Consider the following 22,864-nt stretch of genomic DNA (forward strand, 5'->3'; position numbering starts at 1 on the left):
CACAACTAGAGATTGAAAGCCTTGCTCTCGTTTTTGGAACAATGAAGAACCACATATATCTGTATGGGCTTCCCCAATATACTGCCAGTACAGATCATCAACCTTTACTAGCCTTGTATAAGCAAACGAAGCAGGACATGCCAGCACGTATTCTGAGGCATAAACTAAAACTACAAGGCTACAATTTCCAGCTAATACACGAACCTGGTTCAGTCAACCCATCTGATTATCTTTCTCGCCATCCACAGCAAAAGCAGGCTCCATCCCAACAAGAAAGTGAATTTCCTTTATACTTAGTCACCAATGCTGTCATGAGAAGTGATTCAGCTATTACCACTGATATGATTGTGCAAGCAACGTTGGAAGATCCCACGCTTCAATCTCTTGCCATTGCTGTACGACAAGGATACATTGACAAGAGGCAGAAAGAGCTACAACCCTACAAAGCCATCTTCAAAGAAATCAGTGTGGACGATTCAGGTATTATATTGCGAGGAGACAGGATCATTATACCGTCACAGCTACAACAGAAAACTGTACAGCTAGCGCACGAAGGCCATCAAGGCATAGTGAAATGCAAACAACTCATCAGAAGCACTATGTGGTTTCCAGGAATAGATGCTATGGTGGAGGCATCTGTAGCATTTTGCAACCCGTGTCAAGCTGCAACGGATACGAAACAACAAGAACCAATGAAAGCTTCTTCACTACCAGAACAACCCTGGATTAAACTTAACACTGACCTATTTGGGCCAATCGAGGGTGGTAATGAGTACCTACTAGTTGTACAAGACATGTATTCTCGTTACCCTGCTGTAGAGGTCGTTCACGCCACATCTGCACAATCAGTACTGCCAGCCATGGATCGCATTTTTGCACTTTTTGGAATTCCGGAATATCTAGGGTCAGATAACGGCCCGCCTTACAGTAGCACAACATTTGCAAGCTATGCCAAATACATGGGATTCAAGCATGGTCCGAAAATACCCCTAGCACCATGGACGAATGGCATGGTAGAGAACTTTATGCACAATCTCAAGAAGCTCTTGCAAACGTCTTTGCAGGAACACCTGAACTGGAGACACGAATTACAGCGCTTACTGCGGGCATACCGGGGCACTCCACATACAGTGACGGGTCGCAGTCCAGCAGAGGTTCTATTCAATGGCAGACAATACAGAACCCGGTTGCCTGCTGTACGCCGCGCTGAAAGGCCAAAGTTCCACACCGAAATATCAGCCAAGCAGGAGGCAAGACAAACCTCGATGAAAAAATATGCTGACCGAAAAGCATATGTTGCAGAGAGCGAGCTACAAGTGGGTGATTGGGTTATGTATCGCCAAAAGCAACAAAAGAAGAGTGATACGCCCTACTGTGGAACCCCACATCGCATTATCAAAAAGGTTGGTGGCAGAGTCACTGCAGAGTGGGATAGACATGTCATCACACGGCATAGCACTTTTTTCAAGAAAATTCCCAATCACCCAGGGAAAGAAAGGAGTCAGAAACTATTCACGAAATCAACATCTGTAGCAGACTGCGATATACCACCGTTAACTTGTGAAAGAGACGCGGACAAAGACGCAGTAACCAGTGAAGATGAAAGTATGCAAACCGTGGAGTATGAAGTAGAGGAAGATTGGAATAATCTCGATCAAGAAATTGCGATGGAACAAGTTAGAAGATCTACACGTGAACGAATGAAGCCGTCAAAGCTAACAGAATACGAAGTAGATCTCCCAGAGTCTTTGAAATAAAAAGGGGAGTAATGTAGTGTCGGAGACTGCATATATACAGACTGTTATATATTTGTATATGTAAGGCACGGAGTGAAGTGTACATAGCCTCTTTGTATTTAACTATAATACGAGACACACGTGTTATTTCTTGTCCTGCTGGTATCTCTCAGGTACGAAGTTCCATTTCATTTGTGTGAACAAACATTGTATTAGTTCAGTCTCGAGTAAGGGATTTTACACAACTGAGAAATCTAGTTATACCTATGACATCAACAGACAAAGCGTAATTGGTGCAAGAGTTATTGGAAAAGGTAGGAATGGGTTGGAGAAAATATGTTCTGTTTTGGGTTTAGCAACACCGTTATCGAAGTCGTGCTTTGCAGAACAAACAAAGTTACTAGAATTGAAGGCTTTTGATACACTTCAGGAAAACCTTTCAAATGCTGCGAAATATACTAGAAAAGTAGAACTAGCGGGTGTGGAAGATACAAACGAGCCCGTGAACGTCGCTATGTGTTTTGATGGTTCGTGGAAGAAAAGGGGTTGGACATCTTTTCAGGGAATTGCTGGCGCAATAGCCGATAGTACAGGGCAAGTCCTAGATGTTGTTTTCAAAAATAGTTATTGCAGACTCTGTAATCAAATGCAAGATAAGAAAAGCACTAATGAAATAAGTCAACTGGATTATCTCAATTGGTATTGTGATCATGAACCTGATTGTTTTTTAAACCATGATGGAAGCCCTCATGTAAGTTGTTATTTAGTGTGATCAACTTTGTTCCCAGGGATTGTTTTTAAATACTTCTAACTAAATCAATGGGGAAAAAATTTGGAAGTTTGGGCTGTAAATAAATGCTGTGTTTTTTTTCTTAGAAAATAGAATCAGACGGAGTCGTCGAGATGTATATGCGGTCATTAGAGAAACACAACATTCGTTATTTACCTTTCATTGGCGACGGTGATAGTTCCTCATTCAGATCGGTAGAAAGTTTGATGCCATATGGACCTTTGGTGAATATCGAAAAACATGAGTGCGTGAATCATATAACAAGAAGAATGGGAACTGGATTGAGATCACTTTTAAAAGAATTTAAAGGTGAGAATATTACATGGTCTATGTGTCATGTATGATTTCACCGTGACCCGTGTCTAATCAAGTTTTCACAGAGTGGAAAGATTTTATTTATTATTTTAGGCAGAAAACTTTCTGATGGAAAAAGTCTTGGAGGCAGAGGAGGAGGTTTAACAATCGCCAAGTGTGACGTTATTCAGAATTTTTACGGTAAATCAATCCGCGATAATAAGGGAGATGCAAAAGCGATGTCAGAGGCTGTTTGGGCAATTCTAGAGCATTATTCAAGTTCCTCTGATGAACCACGACATCAAAGATGCCCAGTCGGGCCCACATCTTGGTGCAGCTATAACCGTGATTTGTGCTTAGGCACTAATGCTCATAAACCGTTGAAAAATCCACTAAGACCTGCTGTTCGCGAAACTTTGATTCCACTGTTTACGCGTTTAGCCAATCAGGAGTTTTTAGAAGGTGTAAAACAATGCTATACACAATAATGCTATATACATGCCTGGGTTTCCCTCGCTGTTTTTTTTCTGCAGTGTTTTATTTGCTTTTGGCATTTTTATATTCTTATTGTAACAAATATTTTCACAAAACAAAAATGAAAGTTGAACAGAATCGTATTCTCGATTATTACATTTCCTGTTTTTGAACATTTATATTCATATTTTACCCTCAAACCCCCTGACGTGAGAAAAAATATCATCATATTAGAAACAAATGCTTTGAGAATTATTAATTTTGCTTTATTATGACGGGGGCATTCTTATGCAAAAAAAATGTTGAATAAGAGTTCCGCAAGTTCACTTTAAATAACTAATGAATAATTAAATATTCTCTTTTCAATTTCTTGTAAACAATCACAGGTCGAAAGAAAAAACTTCGTTAACGAATATCTCTGAATAATTTTTTCGTAAAATTTTCGGTTGCGTACTCTTCTTAAAAGGGATCTGTCTCAAAAATACATTAGATGACGTCATGAAACTTTCGTTTTCGGCTTCACGAGTGTTTGATCTCTACTCGCGTGTCTCATTTTAATTTTTGGTCAGCGGATTTGGATGCAAAAGTGATTGAAAGAGAAAGGAAAAAAAATTGAGTGTTATTTTTATGATCTTATAGATGTTTTACGGCATATTTTTAAAACGATTAAAGTTGAGAAAAAAATGAGACACGCGATTTAAATTCAGACTATGCTGAACATGTGGACATATTTTTTTTTCTGAAAACTTGTATACTTTTGAGACAAATCCCTTCACAGTTGGCCACACCCACTTTTTAAGACTTTCGACTATATTTTTTTTCTGTTACAACATTTTAATTTTTTTTTTCATAATATTGTAGAACAAACTTTTGTTAACAAGTACATATATACTTTTATAATGTTTTTTTAAAAGGAAAGTTGGAAAAAAATGCTTTATACAGAAGAGGTGTAATTTACCATACCGCTACCTTAACGTCTGTTTTCCATGCTAGCATGGGTTGGATGGGTATTAATGACCCTCTACCAATCTGATCTAAACTGTGTTAGATCTAAACTCAACTTCCTCTGTATCAAGTCTGTCCTTATAACCTCCTGCCAAGTCTTTCTCGGTCTGCCTCTGGGCTTTGCCCCAGGAACTATCAAGTCTCTAAACTTTCTTACTCAATTTCTATCAAAATTAAAGTTTCAATCTTTCTTAAAATATAATAATTTCTATCGCTTAAAAGCTTTATTTAACCCGCGCAACCAACAATGCATTCTCGCTAGTTTATTTAGTTACCACACAAAACTTTTGTTTAAAAAAAATATTAAACAATGACTCTTCGTGTCACATTGATATAGTTGATAACATTTGCAATTATGCTATTGGGAATAGTTATGTTAACACTATTTAACAATAGTTACGCGCAGTTATAATAAGCTATTTTTTCTTCGATAATCTTTTGTTTATTACGCGCAAGTTAATGACTTATAAGACTCGCAAGATAATTAATAAGAACAAAAGACAAACAACTACCGCCTCCGAGAAAAAGGTGTGAAACTTGAGCGTACGCGTACGCTTACATCTGGACTGTACTGTATCCCCCTCCATTCTATCCAAGTGCCCCAGCCAATGCAATCTTCTTATCTGAATAACATCTTTAATTCTACGGATACTTAGCCTGCTTCTTAGTTCATCTGAACTCTTTCTGTCTTTTAGACTGGCGTTACACATCCACCTAACCATTCTCATATCATTCCTTTCTAAACGGTCAAGATCTTCTTGCTTCACTGCCCATGTCTCACTACTGTACAACATAATGCTTCCTACACAGGCCTCATACAACCTACCTTTTAACTTAATTGCCAAGACTCTGCTAGTCAACAAAGGAAGTAACTCTCTGAACTTTTTCCAAGCAGAACGTATCCTGCAAGTAACACTTATTCCAACACAACTATCTCTAATGAGCCACTGTTGTACATCATTGAAGCTGGAAATACTTCATTCTCTATAATCTCACCTTTGCAACGCTTGCATACAAACTGAATGTCAGCCCTTAACCTTCCACTAATACTACTGTACTTCTTATGTACCCAATGCTCGCAAGTCTGACAAAAAATTGAGTTACTACCAACCCCTTTTCTGCAAACTCCACAAGGCCACTTTCCAACTACAAGGTCACACTTGGTTGCAATGCTACTAATCATGACTTTACTAATCATGCTGTGTTCACCCTTAGCCCTTTCTCTTCTAGTCCTTTCTTCCACTTCTCAAACTTTTCAACCAATTCTTCCATCGACTCTGCTATGAGAACCAAATCATCTGCATAAAATAACTCCCATGGACAACCTGTTTTGTACTTAATCGACAGCGCTTCTAAGACTAGAAAAACAACAAAGGACTAAGTACAAAACCCTGATGTACACCAACATTTGTACTAAATTCATCCACATTTTCTCATAGCCCACCAAATAACTTTACTTGGCATTCTATCAAAAGCTTTCTCTAAATCTACAAAGGCAAAATAGAGATTCTTTCTCTTTCCTAAATACTTTTCCTGAAGCTGTCTGAGTAAAAATATTGCATCTGTAGTGCCACGCCCTGGAACAAAACCAAATTGCATCTTATCTATATCAATTCTTTTTCTAAGTAACTTATCAATTACTCTTTCAATAACTTTCATTACTTGATCAACCAACTTCAAACCTCTATAGTTACCTCTTTCTAATGCATCACCCTTGCCCTTGAAACAATTCACTATTACACTCGCCTGCCACTCGCTATATATATAGCACCATCCTTTATAATCTGGTTAGCAAGACTTGTAATAAGCTCAACTCCAATATATCCAGATGCTTTTACCATATCTGCAACAATACCTGATACTCCTGCAGCCTTGCCAATCTTCAATTGCCTAACAGCCTCCACTACCCATTCTGTCTTGATCTGCATAGCTGGCCCTTCTCAGACAAATTATCCTCATCCCAATCAAACTCAGTGTTAAGCAACCTCTGATAATAATTTTTCCAAGCTACCCTTTTCTCCTCCTCTGTGCTAGCCAAAACACCTTCATCATTACGTATACACTTCTCACCTACAGTACAGTCTGAATGTAATCTATCGCGGACGCGAAACTCGCATGAATAGTTACATGAACAATAACATTGCGATAGCTTTTGTTTTTTTAAGAAAATAATTGCCTCGCTGATAAACAATTACCCCACGCGATCGTTTGTTTAATCACAATAGGTTGCAAGATCAATTTTTAGCAATCTATTTTGCGCGAACTCTTTACAAATTTTTAGTTGCAGTAATTAAATATGAAAGTTTAGATTGCATTTTAAAAGTTTAAAAACCAAAAGCGGCGATAGAAATGTTTTTTAAGATCGTATTTTAAGTTTAAAAACAAAAAGCGCCGATAGAAATGTTTTTTTAAATCGCATTTTAAAAGTGTAAAAACAAAAAGCAGCGATAGAAATGTTTTTCTAAATCGCATTTTAAAAGTTTAAAAACGAAAAGCGGCGATAGAAAATATTTTTTAGATCGCATTTTAAAAGTTTAAAAACGAAAAGTGGCGATAGAAATGTTTTTTTAAATCGCATTTTAAAAGTTTATAAACGAAAAGCGGCGATAGAAAGGATTTTTTAGATCGCGTTTTAAAAGTTTAAAAAAGAAGAATGGCGATAGAAATGTTTTTTTAGATTGCGTTTTAAAAGTTTAAAAAAGAAGAACGGCGATAGAAATGTTTCATTTGTTTCAATAAAAAAGTATGCGGAAGGATTATTTTACGTTGTTTGTTAAGAAGGAAATGTTTTCATCGAGAAGTGTAGATATTGTATTTATTTCAGAATATACACCATTTGTTTAACAAAAATAAACCGTAGTTGTATTCCTTTAATAAAAAAACGCGCGAGTAATTTAATAGTTGTGAACAATGCTTCTCATATGTTTTTTTAATTAAATGCGCTGGAATCTTTTTAAGTAATTAAATCAACAATACATTTTCGCGCAATGTATTATAAAACTTTGTGAAAGATTTTTATTATTTAATTACTTCCCGCTAATACTTAAGGGAATAGCCTATCAATACATTTACGCAATGCATCTTGCTATTACAAGAAATATAATTGCTCTGATATTTCTTCGCGAGCGCATTGTTTTTTAACACTCAAATACAAACTCGCAAAACCCTTAACGGATTTAATTATAACAAAAGACAAATGACTGCCGTCCTCCACACAAAGGTGTGATATTAGCGTGTGCGCGGTAGATTACATTCAGACTGTACTGTACAACATCTTGATTAGTCTTTTTCATTTGCTTTGCTATCTTGAATACCTCATTGTGCTGGTCTTCCCTTCTTAACACATCTGCAAATCTGTTTCTCTCTGCTTCTGATTTTGCCTTATACACTGCTGTACAAGCACGACACTTAGCTTCTAAGTAAATATTTTTACTACCACCTGACTTCCACTCTTTCCAAAGTTTCCTCTTTTCCTTTATACACTGATCAACCTCATTATTCCACCACCAGGTCTGTCTATATCTAGCCGGTCTTTTCATCCACGCTCAGGTATCATCAGAAACTTCTAGAAGACAATTCTTCAAAGTAGTCCAAGTACTTTCGACATTGTCACTATCACACTGTGGGCTAACTACTGAACCTTTGCACTAAATTGTCTTGCTACAATCTCTTCCTTCAGCTTCCAGACTTTACAACGGGGTCTGTACTTTCCCTTGGCTTCTTAACACTCTTCAAGATAATATCACAAACCAGCAACCTATGCTGGGAAACACACTTTTTTTTCCCGATGTAACTTTCACGCCTTCACCACTTTCTTGAAATCTTTTTATTTTGGCCACATTTGATGAAATAAGTCATGCTTCAACTGACAGCAACTCACATTTTGTGAAATATTGTATTATAACTATACATAAAGTAAAAATTTCTTGTTTTAATTTAGCCAAAGGGGATGTTGATATTCCCAATAGGACGGTAACAGAACTAGTAGCAATAAAGTTAAAATTGTTCCATTTACTGAATGTACATAAACCTAGGTGGTATTGAAAAAGATCTTGTGGCAAGTGTAAAGATAAAAGGAACTATGCAAATGTTCCTTAAATCTCTGTATTTTTATTTTTCTTGTTTGATTTGGCCAATTGTCATGTATTACTTCACCATCTCTGCAAAAAGTATGTGAACTCATTGCTGTCAAACAAATTTTTGTGATTTTAAATATAACAATTTACCACTATGTAGTGACTAAATAATGACTTCATATCAGCAACGAGCTTTGGTTGAAGAAACTGCTAAAATAAGTCATTCAACCTTAAAAGATGTAAACTGGCAAGTGAAGGTAAATTTTAGTTTTGTAGGTGAGGTTTACAATTTTTGACTGTATATATAATCACAGAAAAAAATCAAACTTTGCTACTTTTTGTACTTTTAGCTTGTTATGTCAAGTGATAAATTATCAACTATAAAAGAACCTTTGGTAAATGTTGAGTTTGATCTTCAAACTGAAGATGGCAATAAAAAAACCACTTTGGAAATGAATAAAGCAGAATTTAAAGACTTCATTGAATCTTTAGAAGCTGCAAATAAGGTACAAAATTTACATCTTGTTTTGCATTTTTCTAATAATAATGTCACGGCTTCGAAAATTAATTGCAGGGGTAAAATCACCTGTAATATATAATTCTCCAAATTTCGGGAGAACATTTAGATATACATGATCGCAATCTAGATACGATCCTGTAAAATTGATTTTTTAGCATTGTAGAACTTTTATATTACTCAATTTTGTTTTGTTTTTTGTTTTTTAGACTGTGTTACAATTAAGAAGTTGATAGAGGAAGAGATGGTTAAAAATTATGTTGTTAATAAACTTGCAAAGAACATAAAAAGTATATACATGTGCTGACCTTCCTATAAACATTTGTCAACATATTTTTCAAAATTAGTTTGGATTTGTACAATTTTACAATGATTGCTGTAACACATTCTCTTCCTAGCATTCCCTTTAGGAGCAAGAACAATAATGATGAAGTTGACAAGTAATTGATTTTATTGCTGATAAATGACTGGATATCTGAATCTTAGAAAAACCCTTTTTGCTGTTCTCAATTAGAATAATAAATTATTTTTTAAAGAGATGCCTTCTTTTCTTCATTATGTAGATTTAGTTACATATGTGTTTATAATCTTTGAAAATTTTGAATTTGTATTTATATATGTGATTTGTGAAATACGCAGATGAACTGTTATTGTATAAAAGAATTTCAAGGCAATTACTTCATTTGTAGTTATTACATTTTGCAATTTTAATTTTTTTGATACAACTCTTCACTTAAATATTGAAACAATAGCACTTTCTCATCCATTTTACAAATGGCAAGAAAACTTGCAAAAAAGATTTTTATGTGCTTAAATTGTGCTAATCACACTTTTTATAACACATCCGCTTTTTGGAACAATCCATGACAGGGCCCACAAAGTCCCCTTAATTTAGGAAAAATGGCTGTGACATAAGCAACAACTAGTACTCTGATAGTTTGGGTCTAACTAACTCCTATGTTTGCTGTAAACAATGAAAACAAATTCAGATTATTTAAACCTAGTATAGAAATAGCCCCTATAATTATTTTTGGCAATGAACTTTGAATTGTGTCACCTCGTCTCAATATATTTTATATGGGATTGTAGATTCTGTAATTATTTGTTATAAAATTATTTGATTTGCGTGTAGGGGTGTGAATGCATGTGCATGCAATCATATGTGTACCTCTTTTTTACTGACTGATAGCCTTGTGGTAGAGCATTCGCTTTTAGTGCAGGAGGTCTTGGGTTCAAACCCTGACCAAGTCATGCCAAGGACTGTAAAAGCGTAAATCTATCCATTTTGCTTAGCGCACAACATGAGAATCGGATTGATATCTTAGGTGGTTGTCTAGTTAAGTGATTGCTGTGCTTGCATGACTTCTCAGCTCAAATGGAGCTTTACCCCCATCACCAGACCCTTGTTAATAGTGGTATCCTGGGTAAATAATTTTAATAATAATAATAATTGGGCCTGAATTGCAGAAATTTGTTTACCTGTTCCTTGCATTATGTAGTGGCTTAAACCCTAATCAAAAAAGGTATATTATGGTTAAGAAGTTTTAAATGATGTCATCATCCCTTTGTTTACGAAACGGGTGGGTTAGTTCAGCTTTGGGTAATTGACCTAATTTCTATCTTAGGTAGGCCCTGAGTTGGGAGTTTACATAAGATATTTTCACCCAAAAAATTACCAAAAAAGACATACTTTTTTGGATACTTTAAAGGAGAAAATATCATGTTCATGAACCCATATTAACATACACAGCATATTAGCCTATAAGCCTGTGGAAAAATTCACTTAGGCAGAAGAGAAATGAATTAGATAATTTCTTTAGCCCTGTATAAGACTATGTGGTTTCAACAAACCGTCAAGAAATAGCTACTCTTTTGGCAAACAATTAGGACAATGAAATCTGTTACTAAAGTTACAGCATTATTATATAGACTATCTGAATGGCTCATAAAAAAGTCCACTTGATCTTTGATGATGTCTTCACACTAATTTGTTTTTTTAGAATTTTTTAACCTGTTCCTTGTAGAAACACTGATTAAAATAGTATTAGGGTTTAAAGGATCTGTGATAATGTCAATGTCATCAAACTTCTGTTTCAAAAGAATAGTCCTGTTTTGATCCGATTATTTTTACCTGTTTAGAAGTTATTTGGCCTCAAACTTGTAAGTAAATTACAATGGCTTCACTAATCGTATTCAATTTATTGACGTCATTCTAATACATTTAAAATTTATGATTTCACATTGTAAGAAATACTATTTCTTTGTCGCTTCCTATTCTCATAGATATCATGTGGTTTTCTTGTATTTAGTGTGAGAATTAATATGGATCCAAAAATTCAAGTATACGAAGATTTTGCAGACAGATTAAAAGATGCAAATGAACGGTAAGTATTTTAAAAATTTGCTATCTGAAATTGGCTGTGGCAAGTTCCCTTAGCTTTTTTTAAGCCAGGGATTAAAATAGCAGTTTAAATAAATTTACATAAATATTAAATTTACCAATGCCATACTTTGATTGGTTGCTTGTTTCCCATTTTTGCAATAGTATTGAGGGACTGTATTATTTAATTGAATATAATCGTTTCTTTTTTAAAAAAAACGGCGATTTTGAGAAGGCAACTGTCTTTTTTTCTTAAAATTTTTTTAAAAAGATTCCTACGATCCATAGCTACTGCTATTTTACTTCTTAATCTTTCAACAAGTTTTCCACACTTTAAAAATTCTTGAAATTTTTTTCATTTTCCTCCTTAAAACTCTTTGATTTCCCTTATGTATTTTAAAAAATTAATATTTCTCCTTGAATCTTCGTGATTTTTAGATTGTAAAGTTAAAAACCTCTCTTTTGTTTCATTTTTAGCATTGTGAAGATTATAAATTATTATATTGTTACAAATTACAGTATTGTCTAGTGGGAAATAATTCTTTATTCATGTCACCTTATATTTTTATTGCCTTTTAGCTGCTTTACATAGATTTTCAAATAAATTTTTTTCAAAATCTTGTTGTTCAAAAAACATTCTTGAAAATGTCAAATTTCCTTTTTTAAACTCCTTGATTTTTCATTATTTTTACTCTGAAAAACTTATGAGAACCCTGTTTAACAGAGAATCTTTCAGTGCTTAAAACATTTTTGATTCAATAATTTATTGTTATTTTGTTTGTCTATTGTTTCGTTATTGCTTTTGGTATATACTGTTTTGCACTAATTACAAGCTCGTGAGCTTGTATTAAAACGCAAATGTGTCCTACAAGAATGGAAATTTTTGCCTCTCTGAGCACCAACACGGGAGTCGTCGTGTGTTCGAATCTTATCTTGGTAACTATTTTTACTTTTTTTTTCTTTTTTCTTTTTTAAAAAGATAAGACAAGTGTTCAAAACACTTGTTTAACTAACTAGTAAATAAAGGTGTTTCAACCAAACTTTTTAAAAGTGAATGTAGGCAGAATTAACTGAATTAATGAATTTCGCAAATTTTGGGGTTTGTGGGTTTGTGGGTTTGTGGTCTTTCTTCTTCCTGTCAGTCGGTTCACCCAAGACGGACCCATCGAAAATTAAAAGTTCGAGGAATTTTCCGTTCAGGAAGGTCTCACAAATCAATTTTGAAAAATAAGTGTGTAACAAATATTATTGCGTATCTGAATAGTAAAATATGTCGTGTCTAACTTCGTAACAAAAATCCCAATTTGATAGACAGCTTTTTGTAAACTTTATTCGCGAGGTTGTTTGCGTATATCATACGTCTTGTTTGGTTATTACATAAAACTTGTGAAATTTGTTTGGTTTGATAATACACCCACATCCGATAGAAACCGGTCGTACATAAATGTTCCTGTTTAAAAATAATTTTTTTATTATCGACAGTGTTATTGTTATTTATTATAACGACATACAATCGTCAAGGGATTGGAAAAATTAAAGGAAACAAAGGAAAATAAAAAGATCTACGAGCAGTGTATTGTATTATCATAACACAAGTGCAACCTTTAACATCATTTTGAAGGCTGGCAATATCAAAAAAAATCCAGGGCCTGGCTTACATCAACAATCTAACTTAACAGATCCTGTTGTTACAGCACCTAGAAATCATAACATATCATCGAAATGTATAAATGAAGAAAGAAGTTGGTACAAATAGAAAGCTATTACTTTGTACACATTGGTATAGACATACTCATGTCACATGTTTCGAACCTGTCAAAATCAGAACAAAATAAAACCAAAAAAACATATTTTTTAAAAATTAAACAGTTTACTCGAAAATGATTGAGAAAATAAAGAGAGCCAAGGTAATTTCAAAACCAAGACGAGTCAAAAAATGGAGCCTAGGTGCAACTAAGAAGGCAGTCGGAGCACAATAAATAGGAAAAAATAAATGAGACTTTGATTAGCTAAGAATAAAAAAACAGAAATATAGTCTGACAAATATTAAACATTAAAACATAAGGTGAAATAGTATTATGATGTTAACATCCCAGCAAGAGCTTTTTCCTTGCCTTTTTGTTAAATAAACCTTTATTACTACATAAGCAAAAGCTTGCGGGTAAATTATTAAAAATAGTAGCTTTTTCTTGGAAAGTACATTTCTCGCCATAGTCAATTATAATGCCAAAGTTACTAAACAAATTTTTTTTTGATGTTTTACAGTCTCTATTTGAAGATAATTTGCAAGTTTTTATCTTGAAGCGCTCAAAACACAAGTTTTACCACATTATGTTCCGTGTTTTCAACAATAGGAAGCCAGTTCAGGTTGACAATATCTGCTGTGTTGGTATACTTTCCAAGTACATATCCAGCAGCACAATTTTGAACTCTTTGTAATCTGTTTTGTAGATATTTCAGAATTTGACCATAAACAACATTACAATATAGTTTAATTGAGACAGAATCAGTGACTCAGGGAGACTTTACGTACTATAAATGTTGTAAATCTCTTAAACGCGTAAAAGTATTTGTAGTACACCATATGTTGACTTCGCTACAGCATTTATTTGTTAGTTCCAAGTTAGGTGCGCATCAAATATTAGGCCAAGTAACTTAAAATTCAGTTCTTGTAAAATCAACGGTTTAATGTACTTGACTGGTACATTGTCAAAACCACTCGCACAGTCATTAATTCTGAATTTTTTAAACTTCATTAAACATGTTATGTCTTATAGTAAAAGCATTGTCATTTTCCTTTTCTCGCAGCATGAATGTGAAGAAGTGGGATGGGGCTAAATAGAGGAAATGCAGGATATTTATCACAGTCTTTGTGTGCCAAATGTTCTTCCGTATTGACTCGCCTTGTATTTGGGAACCTCAAGGTAACTTCTTGCACAGCAAACATGAGCAATAAAAATTTAGTACAAAATAATGAACTTGAATTTATTATTTTGTACTAATTTTTTATTTTCTTTCCACATATGCAAAGCCGTCTTTAGTAGAAAAAATCAATCCATTATCTCGGATATCCAATTTGTCAAATTTGATGTTTGAAAACTTAGTTATTTTAACTTTTCAGATTTGTCAATAGAAATATCGGTCAATCAGTCTCTTCAATATTGTATCAAAAAATGGCAACCAATTACATTCTTCAAAATAAAATTTATTTTGATAATTTGAATAAAAGAAGGGGATACACTTTCAATTTTGTCAAATTTAGCAAAATGGATTGTGTATTCCCCATTATGCATATCAAAAATGGTTCTTTTATCCATTGTAAAAAATTAATAAAGTACTGATAAAATACATAAAAATAATTTAGACAGGACCACTTTCGTTCCCAATGAACTTTTTTTCATTCAACTAAATTTTTTCCTCAAAATTGTTGCATGTATAATTGTTGCTTAATTTTATTAGTTCGAAAAACTTCAAGGCTCTATCTGGGTAACATGTGACAACATTTATTTTAGAATATTTTAAGAAACTTGAGCAAACTGTCACATGTACACTATATCACAGTGAACACAATCTTTTTTGATTTGTGTTGCTGGATTATAAATTACATGTTTTGCATTGATTTTATAGTGACAAAGTAACATGTGGCGATCTAAAGGAAGCTGCAAACCAGCTGGCTATGTTAAAAAATAAGCACACAGAAGGAGACTTAAAGCTTGCATATCAGATACTAAGGTGCTTAAGAAACTCATGTATTCATAGTAAAAAGAACCAAAACTTAATAATGTGAGTATTTTCACAATTTTTCTTTTTTAACCTATTGTTGTGCACAAAAAGCACTAATAGGATTGTATTTCTTTTTTTCTGCAGTGAAAATGATTTTGTTGACCTCTTTAAAAACTATACATCAACGATGTTAGACCCGAAGAATATCTCAGTGTTATCCAGTACAGGTGAATTTTATCAAGTGTTATGTGTTTTATGTTTGCTTTAGCACTTTCTTTATTACAAGTTTTGAAATTAATGCAAAACATGTTTTCTAGAGTATCCAATTCACATTTGCCATGTGATTTGTTGAACGGGAAAACAAGTCTTCGACTTAGTTTGTACCCTTCACACTAATACATTAATAACTGATTACCTCAAGCAGTACCAAAACATATTGCCTAAGTTCTACAAAGTGCGGACTGAGCTTGCAAGGTTGGTGCAATGACCAAAGGCGATATTTTTGGTACAGCTCAGTGTAATCATGTATTATTGCATTTGTTATTCATGTAAGTTAGGTAAAAAGCAATGATTAAAGTTTAGTTTTGTGTACTTACAATAATCCTTCAAGGTTAAAATTGTATACAAAATTTAAAATTCTCTATAGAATTATCCCGTAAAAACAAAACATTGTAATGGTTAGAATCATGCTGTTGAATAGGAGAATGTGTAACAAGTATGACAATGGCTTTAATGTTTACTAAAGTATAGTCCAAAAAAAGTTGAATGATTGAGCCTGAAATTGAGAAAGAATGTATTGTGTTATAAATTCGTTGACCTGTGTTATAAAATAGATACTTTGTCATCATTTTTGTTATATATATAGTATAGCTAGCTAGGTAGTTAGCCAACTAGTTTTGTTGCAGAAACTTCTAGATAAAGCGAATGTGCATGCTTTAACAGTACAACTTTACATTGTTAGTGTTTCTTTTGTGTGAAAAGTTTTTATTGATTGATTATTATGTCCAGTGCTTCTTGAAATTCCAAGCTACCATTTTCTTAACGGCTGACAATACTGGTTCATATTGAACCGTGGTTAAAAGCACTAAACCAATAAGCATGCCTAAAAACCTGCATTGGCTGGTTGCAAAATCAAGATGATCAACAAATAATTAAGTCTATTATACTCTCTTTTTACATTACCAACTGCCGATTGCTTTAATTTATTTAGCATAAGGGCCAATTTCCGTTCAATAAGAGAAGTGATTGGGCAGATGGATAATTCAGGCTTGCTACTCCTCCTTAATTCTTCTCAATTTCGAAAAATATGAAAAAAAATTTTAACAGCTCACACCCCAAATCTCCTTAAATTTAATTTACAACCTGTTGCATGTTTTCATTCTTGAACTGCATATGAATGCTACATTGAAATCTCCTTAAATAATCTATTTTTTTTTACCACAACTCTCTCATCAAAAGCCCTTTTATTTTCTCCTGAACTGGAGAAAATCTTTATTTCCTTTTCATACATTAGGTTGAAGTTTACTAGTAAATCATTAACAAATATGGCGGCTGTGGACGATAGATTTTACTTTAGAAAAAAAATCTTAAATTTTGTCTTATTTGAAAGTAGAACATTTTTAATAAGAAAAACGAATGTGAATTTTTCAGTTTTATAAAGATAAGGAACATATAGTAAATTTCAACATTCTTAAAAGAACTAAGATTCTTTGATAATGTTAATGGAAAAAACTTTCGTATGTCTCCAGTTGAATTCAAAACAAACTGTATTTGTGAATCTAACGGTAAACGTATTTCAGGAACTTTTTCTTCTTTAAATCTTTCAATCCTGTTGATGGGCATCTTGAATTATGTTGGGTTTTTTCGAAATAAAGTCAGTAAATAATAAATAGATCATTTTAATTGGTCAGCCTTCAAAAAGCATGGTGTACAAGTTCAAATAGATTTTTATCAATGTTTGATTGCTTTCTGCCTTAAACCTTATGACATTAAAACGTATTTTTCACCGCTCGCCCGCCTGTTAAGTTGAAATCAGCCTTAAGAATTTCTATTCTCTTTCTGTGGAATTATTCTTGGAATAAATAAAGATCAGATTTCACAAATAATTTCCTTTTAATGTGCCATTCAAAACACCCTTGTATGTTAAAAGTCATAAAACGGGGTCTTTTTGTATTTTGATGACTGCCTGTTTATTATCAACGTATTTGCTTTACGTTTTGTGTTTTTTTACTTGTATGATATGAGTTGTTTTAATTATTTTAGTGTTTTTTGGATATGATTTCAATTGCAAGAATTATTATTTAATTTCGAGCTTTGGAAAACATTTTTGCTTTGCTTAGTGGCAAGGGATTTTCTAAAAATCGTTAAAAAGTTACAAATTTTTTGTTGTGACCCTTTTTATACCAAGATTACAAACAAATTTCTTCAGGTTAATATATCATAGTAGACCACGAGAAGGAGCAAAACTCTCATAAAAAAAGATTAAAAATTTAAAAGTCAAATATGTTCGAATAAGTTTATCCTCTTTTACCGGAAATTTTTTAACAGCTACAAACTTTGCTTATTTTTGTAGAGTGGTTTGAAAAAACAAAAGTGATGGCTGTACAGTTTCTTGGTAATCTTGTTGCTCACAATGATACAGCGAAAAGAGAAGTATGGATGCATGCTTTTCCGTCTTTCTTCTTGTAGGTATCTCTGTTCTTTTAATGCACGTGTTATAAGGGACATAATTTTTTAGTTTGGCCGAAAGGATTTAGAATATTTGTAGAGCCTTATTCTGTTACATTTCCTTAAAATCCTTTTCACCAAAAGTCCCTCTAATTTTAAATTTAACTTCTTTTTTTAGCTTAGTGACTCTTCTCGTCGCTACAATGAACAAACCCTAGTGACCATATTTCCTTTTTCTTTTAACGGCTATAACAGCTACGGAAACATACTCCAGTCTGTTAAACACTTTCTTGTGATAAACAAGCACTGTTAGATGTATACTATGGATAAATTCAATAAACGAATGATTTCATAAAAAAATGATTTTTTTAAAGGCAGGCATGTTTTTAATTAATATTATAAATCGGGAAGATCTTTGTAAAAACGGGTTGAGTTCTTTGTTTATATCGGGAGCCTCCCGATCAAATCGGAAGAGTTGGAATGTTACACTACTATTTGTATTTTGTTATCGGGAAAATCTTTGTAAAATCGCGTTGAGATCGTCATTAATATCGGAAGCCTCCCAATCAAATCGGAAGAGTTGGAATGTTCGTACTACTATTTGTATTTTTATTTTAGTACTCTATTTGCTAATTTAAATGAGAAGGGAAAAGACTGTTTATGTATGGTTGTTTATAACTGTTTAAAAGATAGGTGAGTTTTTTGTTTTTCTCATGGAAATGTGAAATTCATACCAGCTTTTAAAAGTGATGCCTAAAATGATCAAATGTGTGTTTAAATGTGTTTTTCTTTCTGTGTCATTCTGTAGTGTATATCTCAGATTGTTGCTAAAAATAAAATATTACACAGTTTAAAAGTTTTTTTTTTACTTTTTTATCCACTACGGTCATTATTTTTGACATCTAAAAATCGCACATAAAATTACTTTTAAATTTGTCACTTTTCCTGTCCTCTTGGTTTAGGGAATTTATTTTTGACAACGAGAACGAATTTTGGCTGTTGAACTCAATAATTGAATTTTCCAGTAGCACTGATGATTGCGAATGGGGGTAAGTCAACAATTTTGATTGGCTGACTGTTTTAACGCTCAAATGATATTTTTAGCTCGAGCGATTGGATTAAAAAGTTCTAGCAGGATGCGTATGCGATTATGACACACAAAGAAAAAAACATGAGATCTTTTACATAAATGCTTAATTCTGTCACTGTGAATAAAGTGAGTGAAGTAAGGGAAATAATGAAACTTAATTTCGTAAACGGTTCTACCCCAAAACATGTGAGGTTTTTTAAACTTACCAAAATCGATGCATTTATTGTAATGTGAGGGAAGCCAATAACCTAAAATTTCAAAATTTGTAATATTTCTTCTGATTCTATTTTAGCTTGCTGGTTGTCGAATTATTATTCACATCAAATAGTTTTGAAAGATTTTACAAAGAACTAACTTTATACCCAAACGTAAGGTAAACCTACCGGGAACCAAATTATATTTTACTGTATTTATGTCAGATGTTTAACCGAACCTGTTTGAACGGACAGGCTTTTTAGGTGCCAAATTGTTTTTCTTAAGTTTAAGTCTATTTTTTTAGAGGCATTCTGTTAGATGTATTACATGCATATTTATCTGGTAAGTGATCATCATTAATCTTTTTGTAAAAGTTATGTGAAAAATGTAAGCTGGCCTATTAAAATCCTACTTTATTGCAAGATACGAAATACTAAAACGCGCTTTGGAAAGGTCTGGGAATTCGAATAAGCGTGAATGCTGACGTCAACAGAAGTTAGTATAAATATAAACTTAAGTCCTGAATTCATCGATAAGGGTAGACAAAGTTGGATTGGGTGGCCTGGACTGCTGGTGGTTATACGACCTTTGAAATTTGGACGTTTTTCAAAAATATTTTTGCTGAGGTTGTATACCACATAGTTTACACACAGAAAATAAACACGAATGTAAAATGACAGCCTTTATGCTTTTTTGCTACCCCTTTTTGTTATTTTTTCCTCAATGTTTATCCTCGTGATACAATGTAGATTTGTTCATTTATTCGTGAAGGGCGAAAAAAAGAACTCAGCAAAAAGCAGTTGCAATTTTTTTTATTTTTAATGCGCATATTCAGTAATGTGTATGATGTTTATTAAACGATTACTTAGTGAGAACTGAGAAGTAATATCTTTTTTTGATAGATGAAGAAGCTGTTGTTAGTGTCAAGGAAAATAATTTAATATTTCTTGCTGACGACTTTCGGACTAAATCGGCATGTATTTTTATGCTTGCTAAGGAGGATTCAGAGGAATGGCTAGAGGTATTTACCAACGCTTGATATTGTTTTTTTGCTCTGTGTTTTATCTCCTCATGATCTCGCTTAACTTTTTTGCTATTTTACTGTTTTTGTTTGTTTTATTATTGTTTTTGTTGCATCCATATCATTATATTCTTTATGAGTTGTTTATTTGAAAATAGACGGCTAGTTGCAGGGTGACCACACCGAAAATTTCATAAATACATCTAAGAAATAGAGACTCTCCTAAAATCCCCTAAATGACTTGATTTCTCCAAAAATCTCCTAAAAATGTGTAGCTTGACTTTCTTTTATCTAGTTAGTTAATTTTTATTGTCATTTTTATTTTATTTTATTGTCAAAAAAGATAAAAACCAGTATGTCTGTCAATGACTACATTTCCTTCTAAAATTTTATCAAAGCTTCCTAAAAATGAAATGGTGCAGGTTTTTTTACTGTTTTCTTCCAAATTTTGACCTCAAAACCCCTCTCCGGACATCACCTGCAATTGTACAATGTTAAATTTGTGGCCACCCCGTGGCTAAGTTATGAGTTGATACACATTTCAGGAATCCTTGCTGCTGTTGAAGGTTCTGTCGATCCTTTGCACCGCAACCTCTCTCTGCAAGTATAAGGAGATCAGAGCGGAAGAAAAATTGTTAAAAACTATCGTAGGTGGGTTATTCTGATCATGTTGGAGTGTTCTCCCTATGTTTATAAACGTCTTGAAGTCTAAAATAAATTTCCTTATAAAAACAGCCTCTTTCCAAATTGATACCTTGTGATCCAGATGCACGAAAATATTCCGTGGATTTTCCACTCTCTAACGACTAACAGTTTTGTAGTGTTACATCGTCGACTATCTTTAATTTTAAATACACCCTTCGCCCTTTATTTAGTATCCGCCTTTAAAGACTGGACGCCCATTTAAAAAATTTATTGTTAATGATATTAAAAAAAGACCCTAGTTTTCAGAAGTTTATAAAAACTTTAAAATGTTATACCGATATATTAAAGACGCATCACATGTAGTTTTGTGATTTCTTATTTCTTATTTCTATTATTAGGCCCATCCCTTCTTTACCCTGCCCTTTATTTGGTAAGCACCCGGTGGCCTATTTAACTGATTTAAGGTATGTCCGTTTTTATCAATTCTTTAGATTTGCTAAAACAAACTAACAGAAGCGAATTTTCGTCGTATTTTTCAAAGCCCGCTCAAGCAGGAACAGCGAAAGACGTGCATCCAGCTTATGGCTTTAAACGCGACTTAGTTCGAACGATCGGAAATATGTGCTACAAAAATAAGAAAATGCAAGACAAGGTAAAAGATAAGCTTCTACATTTTTTTATAGGAAATCTATCTTGTATCTTGTAAATCTTTTGCCAGTTTTATTTTGATTGTCGTAAGTCTAGGATACCTGCAAGCAGTGTGTTTCCGAACGTATTTTATTTTCTCTTTCCAGGTCCGAGAATTTGATGGCATTCGATCGACCCTGAATGCGTGCAATATCGATGAAAGGAATCCTTGTATCTTTCTTTTTTCACGTATGAATTTACCACCTGCCGGGATTTCTCTGGTACAAGCTAATTATTATGTAGTGACATTCTTGAAAGCCATGGGAAAAAATTAAATGTTAAGCTCGTAATTGCCTGGTTTTCATAAGTCAATTATATGCAGTAGCAACGTTTGAAGTCGTCCGCCCGGTTGTCACGTATTAATTGGATGTTGGATAAAAAAAAGAAAATTGCTCGTCGTGTGCTTAAGAGTTCATTTTCCCATTTACTTTGAATGGATTTTCTTAAGAACGTTTCCCGCCAAAAATGTATGTAGCCGTGGTACGTTTTCTCTAACATTTTTGCGACGTTATGTTAAAAAAAGTCTACACAAAAAACAGTGGGAACCCTTTTAAAGTTCTTTTAGAGCTAAGCGTTCCGTTTTGAGAGCATTTTTACTTGTTTTTAAAAACACCCATTGTTCTCTCTCTGTGTGAAGGAGGTTATTTGTATTAAGTAAAAGTTTTATGTTGACTGAGAGAACTGATCGTTAAACATCCTTCACTAACTTCACTATAAAGTCATTCTACAATGGGCTATATTTGCTGTGCGTAACATATGTGAAGATAATATAGAGAATCAAGAACTCGTTGGAAGTGTAGAGAAACAAGGACTTGCACGTAACCATTTTTTAACCGACTCCAACATCACGACGAATATAGTAGACGGTAAAATTACAATTTCTTCGAAGGACAGTTTGAATAGGTAGCAAATATATTTTGATTGTAAAATGTATGTATTTTTCTCGAATGTGCGTTACCATGACCTGGGGATTAAAGATTGACGTTTGACAGTTTTGAACCGAGGCTTTGACCCCTGAACTTTTTCACTGCTTTGTGGGAATTTGACGTTCTTTTGATATTTTCTTTCATTTTGTCTGATTTTTTTTTTTTTTTTTTTTTTTTTTTTGAATTACTTGCTAATTTAAGAATTTACGTTTTACATTCATTGTTTTCCCTGTGTTTAAAAATCAGATTCAATCAATAAAAATCAAATTTTTTTTTCAAAATCAGTCTACATTCCTCTTTGATTTGTTGAAAGATACAAGATTGACTTTTCCGTGATTCTTCGGGGGAGGGGGTTTGCAACATGTTTTTTTTTTCTTTTATTTTTATTATTGTCTGATTTAGGAGAATAATTATATAAAAGATATTAAAGACAGTATGATATTAATTCTTCTTATTTACATGATAGATTTGTACATCTGATGTTGTAAAAAAAAAGTTAAACAACACGTAAATAGATGTTTTCTCTTCTATTCTGTCAACGGTGCTCTTTCATCATCACGTTTTTGTAAAAAGAATCTTTTATTATTTCGAGAACGCAATTATATCTCAGAATAAAGCAAATTTTTAGCATGCTTCAA

The 22,864-nt window shown here is 33.3% G+C and overlaps 3 protein-coding genes across 5 annotated transcripts; all 3 read left to right on the plus strand.

Moving 5' to 3' along the window:
- Positions 1–2,248: 2,248 nt before the first annotated feature.
- On the plus strand, positions 2,249–7,073 carry LOC130653590 (uncharacterized). The gene is made up of 3 exons (XM_057456107.1): positions 2,249–2,487; positions 2,613–2,835; positions 2,935–7,073. Exons 1-3 carry the CDS (start codon positions 2,251–2,253, stop codon positions 3,306–3,308), a joined length of 834 nt encoding a protein of 277 aa, XP_057312090.1. The 5' UTR covers positions 2,249–2,250; the 3' UTR covers positions 3,309–7,073.
- Positions 7,074–8,503: 1,430 nt separating this feature from the next.
- On the plus strand, positions 8,504–9,569 carry LOC130653591 (COMM domain-containing protein 8-like). Its single transcript, XM_057456108.1, has 3 exons — positions 8,504–8,632; positions 8,726–8,881; positions 9,102–9,569. The coding sequence occupies exons 1-3, from the start codon at positions 8,546–8,548 to the stop codon at positions 9,123–9,125; spliced, it is 267 nt and encodes an 88-aa protein (XP_057312091.1). The 5' UTR covers positions 8,504–8,545; the 3' UTR covers positions 9,126–9,569.
- A 124-nt stretch (positions 9,570–9,693) lies between these two features.
- LOC130653588 (ataxin-10-like) lies at positions 9,694–22,738 on the plus strand. Of its 3 annotated transcripts, XM_057456103.1 has the most exons (14): positions 9,694–11,052; positions 11,202–11,276; positions 14,900–15,055; positions 15,140–15,222; positions 17,568–17,679; positions 18,281–18,355; positions 18,625–18,711; positions 19,045–19,125; positions 19,252–19,289; positions 19,850–19,968; positions 20,514–20,619; positions 21,105–21,265; positions 21,408–21,471; positions 22,020–22,738. In XM_057456103.1, the coding sequence occupies exons 2-14, from the start codon at positions 11,215–11,217 to the stop codon at positions 22,205–22,207; spliced, it is 1,332 nt and encodes a 443-aa protein (XP_057312086.1). In that variant the 5' UTR covers positions 9,694–11,052; positions 11,202–11,214; the 3' UTR covers positions 22,208–22,738. The 3 variants fall into 3 exon arrangements, with proteins under 3 accessions (XP_057312086.1, XP_057312087.1, XP_057312088.1); XM_057456105.1 differs by lacking the exons at positions 9,694–11,052; positions 11,202–11,276 and adding an exon at positions 12,049–14,196; XM_057456104.1 differs by lacking the exon at positions 18,625–18,711 and having other exon boundaries at positions 9,694–11,276.
- The last annotated feature ends 126 nt before the right edge of the window (positions 22,739–22,864 follow it).

This window comes from Hydractinia symbiolongicarpus, chromosome 8, assembly GCF_029227915.1.
Source record: "Hydractinia symbiolongicarpus strain clone_291-10 chromosome 8, HSymV2.1, whole genome shotgun sequence".
Classification (NCBI taxonomy): Eukaryota; Metazoa; Cnidaria; class Hydrozoa; order Anthoathecata; family Hydractiniidae; genus Hydractinia; species Hydractinia symbiolongicarpus.

Coding starts and splice junctions, on each gene's coding strand:
- LOC130653591 (XM_057456108.1), top strand. CDS start 8,546: ATGACTTCATATCAGCAACGAGCTTTGGTTGAAGAAACTGCTAAAATA. Junction 8,633..8,725: donor ATGTAAACTGGCAAGTGAAG/GTAAATTTTAGT, acceptor TTGTACTTTTAG/CTTGTTATGTCAAGTGATAA. Junction 8,882..9,101: donor CTTTAGAAGCTGCAAATAAG/GTACAAAATTTA, acceptor TTTGTTTTTTAG/ACTGTGTTACAATTAAGAAG.
- LOC130653588 (XM_057456103.1), top strand. CDS start 11,215: ATGGATCCAAAAATTCAAGTATACGAAGATTTTGCAGACAGATTAAAA. Junction 15,223..17,567: donor CTCAGTGTTATCCAGTACAG/GTGAATTTTATC, acceptor TTATTTTTGTAG/AGTGGTTTGAAAAAACAAAA. Junction 21,266..21,407: donor ATAAGAAAATGCAAGACAAG/GTAAAAGATAAG, acceptor TTCTCTTTCCAG/GTCCGAGAATTTGATGGCAT.
- LOC130653590 (XM_057456107.1), top strand. CDS start 2,251: ATGTGTTTTGATGGTTCGTGGAAGAAAAGGGGTTGGACATCTTTTCAG. Junction 2,488..2,612: donor ACCATGATGGAAGCCCTCAT/GTAAGTTGTTAT, acceptor TTTTTTTCTTAG/AAAATAGAATCAGACGGAGT. Junction 2,836..2,934: donor ACTTTTAAAAGAATTTAAAG/GTGAGAATATTA, acceptor TTATTATTTTAG/GCAGAAAACTTTCTGATGGA.